Genomic DNA, 15181 nt, shown 5'->3' on the forward strand with positions numbered 1-15181 from the left:
AACAATTTTGGCCACAGCAACATCTTTTTAGTTACATGACAGACAATCTTATGAACCGTGACAATGGCTACCAGCTAGATAATGCGTGGAACCCCATCGTCTCTAAGATCTGCTCCAGATGAAGATGTCAGAGTACTCTGATGGTCGCAGCGATTTACAACGCCGAAGACAGCTGAGTTCTGCAGTTCCACCAGCGAGGACGCTGCCAGCGGGTGGTGTAGTTTGTCTGTCAATATGATTTTGACGCATGCGTGGAATACTCACTGCATGCTATATATTGTGGAAGGGTGGGCGTTTTTGTCAGTCTTCGATGGCTCACCTGAGGATGGCTGGCAGTTGTCCAGTCGAAATATCGTGGACGGAAGCTAACAATGACCTGCTGCAAGCCCGAAATCTTTTTGAATATTTAGTTCGCCTGGAAAATTTTAAATTTCACATCAGATGACTTTACGGGGAGGAGATGGCCTCACATGTAAGAAGTTTTGATAAACTACGTGGTAAGAGAGCTAAGCTTTTGTGTTCTTTGACCTTTTTATTGAGATATCGGGACCATGGCATAATACCAAAATTTGACAGAGTGATGCATTTTATTAAGACTGCCACTGCACGGAAGATAACGGAAAAGGCCAGTCACGTTATTGTTAAAGAGAGGATTTGCCACACAAGACGGAGATTGGATGCCATTTCAGAAGAATTGTTCCACCTGCATCTGAAGATTGCAGCACATCTGTCTACTGTATCATGGGACTGGGTTGATGGAGTGACTTCCGCCAAATTTGAGTGGGTACACAAGGATGCAAGTTCTCGGCAGATGTCAAAATTTGATCGTCTGGTGCCACAACAGTCGTCACTACAGGGGATTACAGCACGATGTTCCATTGTTAACTTCACAGACAAGAATTTGGACGACGTGACGCTGTCTGTATTAAGTAAGGGTTTGAATTTTGCACCTACACCTAGAGCACCACCTTTGATAAGTTTTGTGAGTGGTGCTGAAGAAGCTGTATGACGCCTTCCTATGGAAACTGCAGAAGAAGTAAGGAGGGAAACTTGCCGTGCTCTTCTCAAAGTTCCTCCTCAACACAGTAACGTAACCTCCTCAGAAAGGGCTGCACTGCGAAATCTCCGAGAAGATCCAGACGTTGTGGTATTGAAGGCCGATAAAGGCAATTTAACTGTACTGTTACCTCTCAGTTTGTATGTGGATAAGATGTATGGTCTACTAAGTGATTCTGCCTACAGGAAGATTGATAACGATCCTACAGGACATGTGCAACGGAAGACATCTACACTCCTGAATTCTTCCTTGTTGCCTCCAGAGACGATCAAGCGCTTAAGACCTTATGGCAGCATACCTCCAAGACTGTATGGCCTTCCGAAGGTACATAAAGACGGACTAACCTTACGGCCAATAGTGAGCAATATTGGGGCCCCTACTTATGATTTAGCCAAATATCTTGCATCCTTGCTGAGGCCATTTGTGGGCAAATGTCCACATCACATACGAAACTCGGCCGATTTCATCAACAGACTAGAGGGCTCTTCACCTAAGTACTTCTGATCTTTTAGTTAGTTTTGATGTGGTGTCTCTTTTTACAAAGGTACCCCTCGCAGACTCCTTGGCACTGACTGGCAATAAGTTTCAGGTGGGAATCACTGCTCTGTTTCGCCACACTCTCTCCTCCACATATTTTATGTTCAACCAAAAATATTTTGAACAGACTGACGGTGTCGCCATGGTTAGCCCTTTGTCTCACTTGGTGGCCAACCTTTTTATGGAGGATTTTGACGAGAGAGCACTTGAATCAGAAGCCCTCAAACCAACTGTTTTTTGGAGGTACGTGGATGATACTTTCGTAGTGTGGCCTCATGGAGAAGACAAATTAATGGAATTTTTATATCACCTCAACTCCATTCATGAGAACATTCGGTTTACCATGGAATTAGAGAAAAATGGTTGCCTTCCTTTCTTGGATGTGCTAGTTAGACAGAGGAGTGATGGCTCTCTGGAGCATTCAGTTTACCGGAAGTCCACACATACTAATTTGTATTTAAATTCGTCCCACTGCCATCACCCATTGCAAACAATGAGTGTACCTAAAACACTTGTACACAGACCTCATGTAGTGTCAGATGCAGATAGTATGCCTGAAGAGCTTGCCCACCTGAAGAGGGTTTTCAAAGAGAATGGATATTCTACCCGGCAAATTAGCAAGGCAATTGCAACTAAGCCAAAGAATCAGGGAGTGGAGAAAGAAGAGAGCATGCTTACTAAATCTTTAGCTTTTCTTCCCTTTGTTGGCAACATTTCCTTCAAAACTGCAAGAATCCTCCACGGTTTCGAAGTGAAAGTGATTTTCCATCCACCATTGTAGATTTCCGACCTGCTGGGATCAGTGAAAGACGATCTGGTATTGTGGAAGGTGGGAATTTATAAAATACCTTGTCAGTGTGGCATGTCACATATAGGACAAACATTGCGAACAGTGGAAGAACATTACACTGAACCTCAACGCTGTACTCGCCTTCTCCAACCTAGCAAGTCTGCAATTGCTGAGCATTGTATTTCCACTGGACACTCAATGGAGTATGACATGACAACAATTTTGGCCACAGCAACATCCTTTTAGTTACATGACAGACATCTTATGAACCGTGACGGAGGGCGTTTTCGTGTCTTCGATGGCTCACCTGAGGATGGCTGGCAGTTGCCCAGTCGAAATATCGCGGATGGAAGCTAACGATGACCGGCTGCAAGCCCGAAATCTTTTTGAATATGTACCAGCTGTTATGTAAATGCTGTTTGACCTGCTACAATGGTATGACTACCATCAAGTGATCAGTAAGGATGAATGGGCATAGACGTAGATTATGTAATGGCAATAAACAATATCCTGTTAAAGACCATGCTCTACAAAATGAAACTCATGACCTCAGGACCTGTTTCACCACACGTCATCTGAATTCTCCCTCCTGATGCCAGTTTCTCAGAACTCTGCAAGTGGGAACTGGCTTTAAAAAATGTGCTTGGTTCTTACCACTTTACATTAATTTCAAAAGTCTTAGCATTTCTGTGACTATTCCTTTTCTTCATTCTTTTATATTTTTCACTGTTTATTTTCTGAACTGCTTATTCCCCATAATACACTTCACTGCTTTCGACTCTTATTGACTCTTTTTTTTTCAGTGATCTTTGTCTTTCGTATTGTACTATCTTCCATCTTGAAGTTCTCAGATTTTCAAATCTCATCTATGGCAGGTACCAACAATCAGCTTTCCTTCCATCCCATCCAGAAAGTCTCCCCTCACTCGGGGTTCTGAGTGACTTTTCCATAACTCTTCCAAGATCCTAAACCTCGCCAGTCCTTATCTTTCATCCATCTTCCCTTCGCTTCAATCTCTCTTCCAGAGGAAGAAGTCACTGGTTATGAAAGTTCAAAGACTTCCACATTTTTCTGTGTTTTCTCCTGTCACCAACTGATAAGTGAGATTTTTATCTATTCACATTATATTATAGTTATTAACAAGTAAACCACAATCCTCTTCCATGAGGCAGTTTTTCACCTAACATCTAATCTTTCTTCAAGCAGATGTATCAATACCAATTTCAGATAGCTGTAGGAGACATTAAATATCATAATACATACTTTTCATAAGTTATTTAATTAGTTACATTTGGGAGAAATGTGATCCTTTATAGATCATAGTATCACATACAATGGCCATCAGTCAATTTTATACACTAAACAGCAATCATCGCATAATTACATGCACGAAAATGTTCGAGAAACCTGACAGCATTCCCATAAAAACTTAAAAATCATCTCCAAACACGCCATCCAAGTGTTTCACAACAAAACTGTTCCATACATTAAATGCACTTTTTCACTAGAGCTTGCCTTTTTTTTTTTTTTTTTAACTTTAGCTGAGCGTATGTGATCATTCCATTTACATCATCTACTACTTTTACTCTCAGTTACGATATGTTAATTGTGGTCTCAAACACTACTATAATTTAATATCTCATTAATTGCAAAATTTCATATTTCATTAGCCTATATGAAGAATAAGTTGCCAATATCAGTATTAAGTTGACTTTCTACATATATAAGTGTATGTTATTTTAATTTTGATTGAATAATAGTGCCTTATAGCAAAACTTGTCATCTGTCAAAAGTCTGAGATTGCTACTAATATTACCTGTCTCTGTGAACGTGTCTTAATTAAGGATAATGTGTTCTTTTCTGCCTGTCAATATACTTCAAACCCAGTGCAAGCCTGGTTCGATACGCCCATTTTAATGGTGGCATATACTTTTTGAAATTTTAGAACAATGATACAAATCTGGTTACTTTTATCTTTCACACTCATTTTATTTCTTTATTTAACCTGATCTGATTAGGGCCATCTGATTGGTTTGGTTGTTCGGGGAAGGAGACCAGACAGTGTGGTCATCGGTCTCATCGGATTAGGGAAGGATGGGGAAGGAAGTCGGCCGTGCCCTTTCAGAGGAACCATCCCGGCATTTTCCTGGAGTGATGTAGGGAAATCATGGAAAACCTAAATCAGGATGGCCGGACACGGGATTGAACCATCGTCCTCCCGAATGCGAGTCCATTGTCTAACCACCGCGCCACCCCGTTCGGTTTAGGGCCATCTGACACACTTATACAGCAGACCAGGGTTTCACACATCTTTTTCACATCATAATTTCCTAAGAAATAACTATTTTAATATGAAAAATAGAATGAAAATGATTTGAGTTTCTATAGTGACAATCTTCTTTTGCTGCTTCTTTTGCTTATGTCTTCATCCTGCGGTTGCAGGGTCAGCATGGTTAGGAACGGATTTGGCAAGATCAGTGTTAAGGGGTGGCCAGACGCCCTTGCCGCTGCTACCCTGTACCCCCCGGGACGGAATTAGTGTACCCCAGCTGTCTGCGTCTAGTGTAACTCTTGGAATAATGCGGACATGTTCAGATGTCTGTGAGTCGTGTATCTGAGGTGGTACATGGGGACCAGCCCAGTATTCACCTAGTGGGATGTGGAAAACCGCCTAAAAACCACATTCAGGCTGACTGGCACACTGGCTCTTGTCGTTAATCCACCGGACAGATTCGATCTAGGGCTGGTGTGCCTACCTGAGTCCAGAAAGCAGCGCATTAGTGCTCTCGGCTAACCTGGCGGGTACCGTCTGTAGTGACAATATGAGTAAATAATAATGTCTATGAACTAATTAGACAATACTGATACTACTTGTACTGCTGCTACTAATAGAGATAACAGTGATAGTAATAGCAATAGCAGTAGTAATAATAACAGAAGTAATAATAGTATGAGAATAGCAATAATAATAATAATAATAATAGTGGCAGATATGAAAAGAATTTATAAGCGTACAAAACATATGTTTTCTGAAATAGCGAGTTCTGGAGAAAGCAAATTTATGGAGACTGCACCGGCTACATACATTGGGAAATGAGGAAGGTCGGGTTGGAAATAAGGACATACAAAGATAATGAGTGGATATAGGAACAATGGTACTCATAACTGTTGCTTTAGTAGCTATGCCATTAACTGTCTCCTGAAGGTGGAGATGTTATTCAGTTCTCAAATATAATGCAGTAGGTTATTCTGGAGTTTGGTTCCTGCTACTGAGAAGGACTTTGAGAAAATGGCTGAATGAAGGAGTAGGACAGAAAGGATTCCGCTGTGATGAGGATGGGTGTTTCATGTTATCCAGACATGAGAATTAAAGCCGAGGAGAGATACGAGGGACAGCTTATTTCGATAAGCCATAGAGTATGAAAATTTCTGCACTTGTCTACATGCACCCAGACTAGCTGTGCATATTGTGGTTACATATGATCAGACAGCTGAACATCAGAGATATAATGAACACAGGCATTCACAATCAGTTCCAGGTGCTGTGAGCTTTCCTGAGAAAGGTCTTGCAGGATAACATCATTGTAATCAGTAATGGAATGTATAAGTGTTGGAAAAGTTTCTCTTCCAGGTTAAGAGGGAAGACATTTTTATATTTTTGTAGTGCATGGAGAGATGCTGAAGCCCTCTTTGCACTGAACTTACACGCTCAGTCCAATTTAGGTAATCATCTACACTCCTGGAAATGGAAAAAAGAACACATTGACACCGGTGTGTCAGACCCACCATACTTGCTCCGGACACTGCGAGAGGGCTGTACAAGCAATGATCACACGCACGGCACAGCGGACACACCAGGAACCGCGGTGTTGGCCGTCGAATGGCGCTAGCTGCGCAGCATTTGTGCACTGCCGCCGTCAGTGTCAGCCAGTTTGCCGTGGCATACGGAGCTCCATCGCAGTCTTTAACACTGGTAGCATGCCGCGACAGCGTGGACGTGAACCGTATGTGCAGTTGACGGACTTTGAGCGAGGGCGTATAGTGGGCATGCGGGAGGCCGGGTGGACGTACCGCCGAATTGTTCAACACGTCGGGCGTGAGGTCTCCACAGTACATCGATGTTGTCGCCAGTGGTCGGCGGAAGGTGCACGTGCCCGTCGACCTGGGACCGGACCGCAGCGACGCACGGATGCACGCCAAGACCGTAGGATCCTACGCAGTGCCGTAGGGGACCGCACCGCCACTTCCCAGCAAATTAGGGACACTGTTGCTCCTGGGGTATCGGCGAGGACCATTCGCAACCATCTCCATGAAGCTGGACTACGGTCCCGCACACCGTTAGGCCGTCTTCCGCTCACGCCCCAACATCGTGCAGCCCGCCTCCAGTGGTGTCGCGACAGGCGTGAATGGAGGGACGAATGGAGACGTGTCGTCTTCAACGATGAGAGTCGCTTCTGCCTTGGTGCCAATGATGGTCGTATGCGTGTTTGGCGCCGTGCAGGTGAGCGCCACAAGCAGGACTGCATACGACCGAGGCACACAGGGCCAACACCCGGCATCATGGTGTGGGGAGCGATCTCCTACACTGGCCGTACACCACTGGTAATCGTCGAGGGGACACTGAATAGTGCACGGTACATCCAAACCGTCATCGAACCCATCGTTCTACCATTCCTAGACCAGCAAGGGAACTTGCTGTTCCAACAGGACAATGCACGTCCGCATGTATCCCGTGCCACCCAACGTGCTCTAGAAGGTGTAAGTCAACTACCCTGGCCAGCAAGATCTCCGGATCTGTCCCCCATTGAGCATGTTTGGGACTGGATGAAGCGTCGTCTCACGCGGTCTGCACATCCAGCACGAACGCTGGTCCAACTGAGGCGCCAGGTGGAAATGGCATGGCAAGCCGTTCCACAGGACTACATCCAGCATCTCTACGATCGTCTCCATGGGAGAATAGCAGCCTGCATTGCTGCGAAAGGTGGATATACACTGTACTAGTGCCGACATTGTGCATGCTCTGTTGCCTGTGTCTATGTGCCTGTGGTTCTGTCAGTGTGATCATGTGATGTATCTGACCCCAGGAATGTGTCAATAAAGTTTCCCCTTCCTGGGACAATGAATTCAGGGTGTTCTTATTTCAATTTCCAGGAGTGTATTTTTACTCCTTGGCTGTTTGCTGCAAGAGAGAAGTTGATACTTGTCCCATTTAGGATTAAAGATGGTAGGGATTCCCGACAATTCTGGCTGATGGGCTTAGAATGACCAACCAGTACCACTTGAGTTCCAGGTGGGTTGATATCCTGCACACAATTTGACAGTGAACACAGGTCAATATTGAGAGTGTTGATAGCTGTCTTCAGATTATTGGATTTTAACTCAGGAGGTCATTACTGCACATGTGGTATTTGCAGGAGAACAAAACTTATGACACATCACCAACCTACAATGGAAAGAGTATAAGAACTAATACTGAATCCTGGGGGATGCCTGATACTACCTGCCGTGTGACTTTATGGTGCTAGGCACGATGCATTGCTGGCAAGACATCAGGTATGAGCAAAACCATTGCGCTGCACTGGGCGAGAAATTTAGACTGCTAAGTTTGGCAAGTAAATGTCAAAGCTGACCCTGTCAAATGCTTTGCTCAAATCTAAAAAGCATGTGATTGTTGTCTCTTATGCATACATGGCAAGCTTCTTGTCATCTGTTACCTTTATTAAGGCAGATGTTGTGCTGTGATGTTTATGTAAACCAAATTAGTATTCATGTAGGAGGCTGTTTGTAATTAGGTAGTTTGTTGTCTGGTTGCAGACTACATATTCTAAGGCCTTGGACAGCACAAGAAGAATGGGAAAATTAGAGGGTGCTGCGGCAACATCCTTTTTTGGTAGTGGCTTAACTAGTCCCTGTTCCTAGGTCCCAGAGGAGACACTCCTGGTTAAGATGTGGTTAAAGATACATGTGAGGATGGACAGTAGTGGGCCAGTAATAAGCTTCACCATTTGGATTGTGATGCCATCATGTCCAGTAGATGCTGATCTGATAGACATGATGGCTTTTTTTGATGGTATTGCAGGTTACATGCTTTAGATAGGCCTTTTTTTTGTGGCTACAGTTGTTTACCCCCATGAAGTTATTGCTGAATCTCTTGTTTCATTTGTGGTTCAATTGTGGTTGCCCAAAATGTGAAGTGCCAGTTCAGTCATCCAGTTGAGACAATTCGATCAGCTGCAGCTTTTAATTTTCCTATACCAAGACCACACAGATTTTCCTCTAAGACAGCTGGTTTATTTCTGTTGTCGGTTCATGTATGGGGATGCCTGAGTTTTGCATTTCTCACAGCTTGATGACTCTGTTTCACTTCTGCCTGTAAGCAATGTGATTTTCAAGTGTGGTACGCAATTTTCTGTTTTAGTCCTTCAGTTAGCCAAGCCAAGATGCAGGTTTCCTTCTAACATTTCCAGCCTATAGGGGGGCATATTTGTCATATAGGTGAGTAGGTTTTTTATTAAATCCATGGAGTTTTAGTTTATGTATGAGAAGGGAATAGAAGACAGCCCCTTAAACTATTTCTTGGCCCTCAGTTGCAAGCTGAGATAAATTAATGTGTTTCAAGCCTTGGTACATAAGCAGACATTGTTTCTTTCTAGGATATTCTAGTGAGTATGTCATGAGAATTGTATCACTGACAGACTTGCCAGGTGCAGATATTTGAGAGGTATGAACAACTCTGTTTATGGATTTTGTTGCAAATATATCTTTGAGACTATGATTACTATTAGTATGATGGGTGAGATCATGTTGAAGTGATGACACATTTGAAGAAGAAAGCATCATGTTCAATTTCATACTTGAAGGACTACTGTAGTGTCACCAACTATAACTATATACTCTTAGGTCGATTTGAGACTTGAAAAAGCAGTTTCGAAGCAGGAAAACCAGCCTACTTCACCAGGTTTGCAGAGGACACTTATCAGGGGATTTGATATCTATGAACGTATATACCACTTGTTTATCATCTTTATTGTTGGATGTGTGTAGCATAGAGGCTGATAAATCAGAGTGTACGTACATTCCAACTCAACCCCCTCGTCTGTTACAATTCTTGTTTCTCAGAAAGACATAACTGTCTAGATTTATCAGCTTGTGGGAATACTTGGTTTAAGCCACGTCTCTGACAGAAGTATTACATGGATGTCTATGTCTCAAAATATATGATGGAACTCATCAAGATCAGCCGGCTGAGATCAGACATTTGCATGTGCATTGTGGAGCTCAATGCATTCAGGTGCAGAGTGCACGAGGATGCTGCTGCTGTACACTAGCGACTCTCGATCAATGGTGGTGAGGAAACAAAGCATAGCAAAACATGCTGAGGTGGGAGAACACAGGTTCCCTGAAGTGAAAGCAGCAAGTGTCTTCAGGGAGAAGGGAGGTTTTGTGGCCACGGGCAGCAGAATTTGCAGCAGTCATTTTCCCAGTTGTACTCAAAACATTCTGCACTGCACCATCATACTATTTCCTCCCTCCCCCCTTCCCCTCCTGCGGTTCCACAATGTTCCACAGACATCCTCATCATTCCACCTCCACCATGGACATTATCCTTTTGATGCATCACCATTATACAATAACAGCAACCATTATCACCACTGATTAAATGTTAACTGTAATATAAAATCAACTAAAAGGGTTTAGCAATTATAAAAATTGGTCACCAAAGTGTATGAAAAAAATTATTTTCATCGATTTTTTATATATTTTGTAATGTCCTTGAAGCACATAAAATCTCTGGCTAAAGAATAGTTTCATTCGTTGTTAGCCTGCCCCTTCATAGAGCATTGAAATAACAATCAAGGGGGAAAACCAAATATAACCTCCATCACTGAGGGCTTAGGGGTTAATCTGAATCTGACACAGCAAGTTAACGAAGAACTTTTCATCCAAGGACCGCACTGTGAAATATTTCATAAGGAGATATTTTGGTTTGTGCGTGCAAAGTGCTGGTACAACTAGGGATTCTTTTAGCTTTTTTATTTTATTGATGTGATTTTAGATTCATCAAGAAAAGGCCATATATTGGAGCATAAAATACTGACTGTTAAAAAAAAGACAACAAAGGCCCAGATGCGTTGCTTTTCCAGTGCAAATTATGACAGCATACCTTTTGAACCCTTTGTAGGTTGGCACAGGGACTTAGCTGTTCCTGCTTCTACTGCCGCAGTGGAAGAAAATTTTAGTCGTGCAGGACTTATTGTTTCAGAGAAAATGAGTACTAGTGTTTAAAATAAGAATTCATCCTACTTACAAACTATTATTTAGTGTGGTTCTCATCCAAACTGTACTATAAGATTGCACAATTTTGTTCTGCATTACTGAAGACTGAATGAATTATTTTTCCATGCTCAGTCTGATGCAGAGAGCTTACAATAAACATGAGTGTTTATAAAGAATGTATTTTTTGAGATTATGTTTCATTAAATCTTTTGTACAAAAACTCAAAATTATGTGCGACTGCCAAGCTACAGCAAAATAGCCCTTGTAGCCTCAGTTTATCCTACACACTCGCATAGGACATAAAATTTTATGACTCTTCCAGATGTACAAGAGATGGGTACTGAAGTGCAAACACAGATGTACAACATGGAGTGATTGTTGCAGCCTGGGGTTGGTCATTGTTTGCAAGTTATTGGTCGGCTGCAATTAGGCTAAAAAGGCCAGCCTGTTGCCACCACAGGTTCACCAGACTGAGGCAGGCTGGCGGACCAGTAAGCAGACAGCTCCAGCTGGGTCAGACCACACGAGGCAGGCTAGCAGCACACAGCAGATGGCTCTCTTCATGAGATGTGCAAAGCTATCCACAAGTGTTCCTCATGTGCACATTATTGTACATCACAATGTCATCTGTTAATTTATCATAAAAATAAAGAGAAAAGATTTCCATTGGAGTCTTTGTTCCTGTAACCATTGCTGGCTTATTAAGTGATGTTTCATCTGGCATTTAGTCAGGTCATCCTTACCACATTGAGAACCAAACTGTGGATTGATGGAGGCTATATTCATTTACATACTTTGTCCATGAGACCCAAGGATTCCACTAAACTACATTAGAAAAACTGCCGCAATTTTACATACATTACGCCTTACCTTTCTTTGTATATAAATGTTATTACTGCCTTTTTTTAAGTGTTCTTGAAAGTTGTGATATACTGAAATAAAACTGTGAACTAATCTAGTAACAGAGATTCTAGGTTGTTGACAGATTACATCAATGCAAAGCTTGATGCCTCATCCAGGTATAGTGGTTAAAACGTTATTGAATCCTAAAGGGAGGAAAAATGTCCTGTCATAAATGAAGTTGTTCGAGATAGTGCACACTCATCTTGGACCAGGACAGGATAGAATATTGGCTGTGACCCTGTTTATAAACCATCGCAGAATTGACCTCAGTTGATCCAGAGAATACACAAAAAGTCTAAATAAGAATTGTTTAAATTGCCATTAAACCCTCACTTCTTATTTCTGCATTTTCAGTGTTTACTTTGTGATAGTTAAACAGACTCCATTTTCAGCATCATGCATTAAGGTTTGCCCACTGGTCAACTGTGAAGTTATTAGACATGGTGCTCAGTTTCAGATAAAACAATGGCAAGTTAGGAAAATGAAGTGTCCTTTTCAAATCGACATTTAGCTTCAAGTTATTTAGGTAAAATATGGAAACTCTTCACTTTGATGACTTGATGGGAATTTAAAACCTGTTCCTCTCAAACTGATTGATGGCAAGTGTTATATCTGTTCTTGTGATTTTTTTGCAATTCCAGAGAGCAGCTGTTTCTTAAATTAAAAAATAAAAATAAAAAGTTAGTTCCTTTAGCCATTAACAAATAAGACTACTGCTAAAACTAACAGCTCATAAAATAACAATAGCTTTCTTTCTTTCCTCCAGTCCTAGCGCAAACTTTCACGCACACACAGATGCTCAAGTGCAATCCCTCATAGACATTGTAAAACTTTGAGGTAGTATTTGCAGGCGAATGAATGTCATTCCTTATTTTTATCTATATGTTCCCTAATGTAATTTGCAGTACCATACTAAATATGATTATGTAGCTCACACATCTGGTATACTGTTTAGAACATATTACAAATGTATCATTTATCTGGCAAATTCATGATCAACATAGCTCAACCATTCAACGCAGAAAATAGTAGAAAAACCAGGTCAAAGGAGAAAATAGAGAATTTCATTCACGAATAAAATGGGAAACTAAAATAACCATATTGCAAGTCTAGATGCATCCATAAATGAAGTCCTTGTTCACAGAACATGCAAGTAAATAAACATGCTAAATATTTGGGTCAGCATAACACAAGAAACATAGGACAAGGAATTTCAATGATTTCACAGTACTATGATGAATGAGAAAATGTGTTTAAATGATCCCTCTCAACTATCTCTCTTTTGTCAGTAAAATCAATTCCCATCATTGATTATTAGGCCAGAGAGAAATATCAGCCGTTTATTGGTACTATTCTATCATGAACATTACACAATAGTAAAAGTTAGCAGTGCAGAAATGAAAAACAGAAATCCAATTTACAATTCATGTTAGGATCAACATTGTGAGCTCTCCAGAAGTCAGTTTCTTATTGTGATTACAACAATTAACAACTAATAATAAAGCAGTTCATTTCAACATTGCCAATTACTGATGCATATCATACATTTTGTTTATCTCATGGCAGTTGTTTCAAGAATGTTTATTGATGTTTCATACATTATTAATGACATTGAGGCAAAACAAATATAGTTTTTGCAATGGTCTGTGCAGGAACAGTAGGCCTAGTAGCCTCATCTTAAACAAACATGACCACATGCATGCTACAAAGACAACTCACATAGTTTAGATGCTCTGGCCACTGCACTGAGAAGTACCACAACAAGTGTCAGAATACCTGAAACAAATATATCGATGAAAACACAAATTGGTTTTCAGAAAAGTGTGTTACAGTACATAAGAAAGTAACACAGAAGCTCCAAAAATCTGATTAACTGAAATAGGACTGGGTTATAGACAACTTGCATTATTTTTCAGAATGGAGTGTCGCAGTTCTGAAGTTCAGAGCACCAGTAGCATTACCCAACTGCCAGAGAACTAAATGATGATGAACAACAAGTTATGTCTAAACTCAAAGGCACATAACTTCTCAAACAGACAAACTGAAATTAATAGGACAAGCTTTAAACCGAGTGTTAATATCACACCTTTATGTCTCTTAAAGTGTAAATGTTTCCTGTACAGTTTATCTTCCTATACCTCTGATAGAAAACTAAGACATAAATCTTTCATAAATATGAACATGGTTACATCTTGCTTGCTGAGGAATCAGTACAATCACAAATTTCACAAGAAATCAAATTTCCACACACAAAAACCTCTCCAATGACTGACACTTTAAATGCATTTTAGCATTGTCACCCTTCATTCCCACAGTCGTTTCTTTTATATATCAGGCCATTATTAAAGCGGAATAATTAAGAAACTAATTTTAAATTAAGATATTAAAAGTACGTTTGAAAGGGAGCTTTACAACTATTAAATTCTAGCAGATGTCATTACAGATATATACAAAACAGTTGCAGGACAGACTTTTCAGTGGTTCAAATGGCTCTGAGCACTATGGGACTTAACATCTGAGGTCACCAGTCACCTAGAACTACTAAAACCTAAACTAACCTAAGGACATCACACACATCCATGCCCGTGGCAGGATTGAACCTGCGACCGTAGCGTTCGCACGGTTACAGACTGAAGCGCCTAGGACCGCTCTTCCACAACGGCCGGCTTACAAGCAGTATATCTATCAGCTTCTTCAACTATTTATTTCTATGAAGGAAAATGCGTCAGCGTGATGACACTTGCCAATTGGTGGCGTATTCTCTAAATATATCATCTGCTGTAGTATATATTACTGGAAATAGTGGCCACTGTTATAGGTTCTCCACAATCAGATATTACAGGTTTTTTTTTTTTTTTTTTTTTTTTTAAATTTCAGAATCAAAAAGGCAAAACAAACATCCAAATATGAACAAAGTTTTTATTTAACACGGTACCATTACATTTTGTGAGACTCTACGCGTAGAGTCAAACATTACATGTGTCAGGTATTTTCATGCCACAAGAAAACAACACATCAGAATCATGGCTCGTAGTCTGGTGATACCGCTAATAAACGCGATGACAGCTACATTTTTCTATAGCCGCATAAGCACTGAACGAACGCTTAGGCACATACCGTAAACAGCCATATTCACTAACAGGACTACACGAATTATTATACCACTACTTATAACTTCACATTGTTTAATGTTTATGTTTTTGCCGGACGCCGTTGTATTCGCGAGGTTTTTCAATGATCTTCACTCGAAAAGATGGCACACACAGCAACGAAAACTAGTAGCACAATTTCAAGTCTCTTTCTTTAAAACTGACTTCAAGGCACAGAACTTTCATACGGTACCAGTAGTTAACTATAGTATGTGCACCCATGACATCACCCGGAAACATGTACCCGCTACATTATTTTTCTGATTACCAAGAAATTATTAACTTCTTAGCTACAGATACAGTATCAGTAGAAGATAACTAGAGCACCTGATGGAATCATTTAACCTAATTTCAGTAGTACTAGAGCAGTTAGTACTTGAAAAGCCTAATTGACAATATATTCCTGTACAGATACAAAAGCAGCAGTATTATTGTAAGTCAAATTCTTAGTGGTCTGTCAGATCATGA

The 15181-nt window shown here is 40.9% G+C and overlaps 1 protein-coding gene across 1 annotated transcript in view; it reads right to left on the reverse strand.

The window, feature by feature from the left end:
* The window catches only part of LOC126196460 (beta-1,3-glucosyltransferase), a 109480-nt gene extending 94595 nt beyond the window's left edge, over positions 1–14885 (reverse strand). Inside the window, exons 1-2 of the mRNA XM_049934567.1 lie at positions 14682–14885; positions 13284–13340 (exon numbers count right to left, since the gene is read on the reverse strand). Coding sequence (XP_049790524.1) covers positions 13284–13340; positions 14682–14694 — 70 coding nt within the window. The 5' untranslated portion in view covers positions 14695–14885. The remainder of the gene's footprint in view (positions 1–13283; positions 13341–14681) is intronic.
* Between the last annotated feature and the right edge of the window lie 296 nt (positions 14886–15181).

Source organism: Schistocerca nitens, chromosome 1 (genome assembly GCF_023898315.1).
Source record: "Schistocerca nitens isolate TAMUIC-IGC-003100 chromosome 1, iqSchNite1.1, whole genome shotgun sequence".
Taxonomy (NCBI): Eukaryota; Metazoa; Arthropoda; class Insecta; order Orthoptera; family Acrididae; genus Schistocerca; species Schistocerca nitens.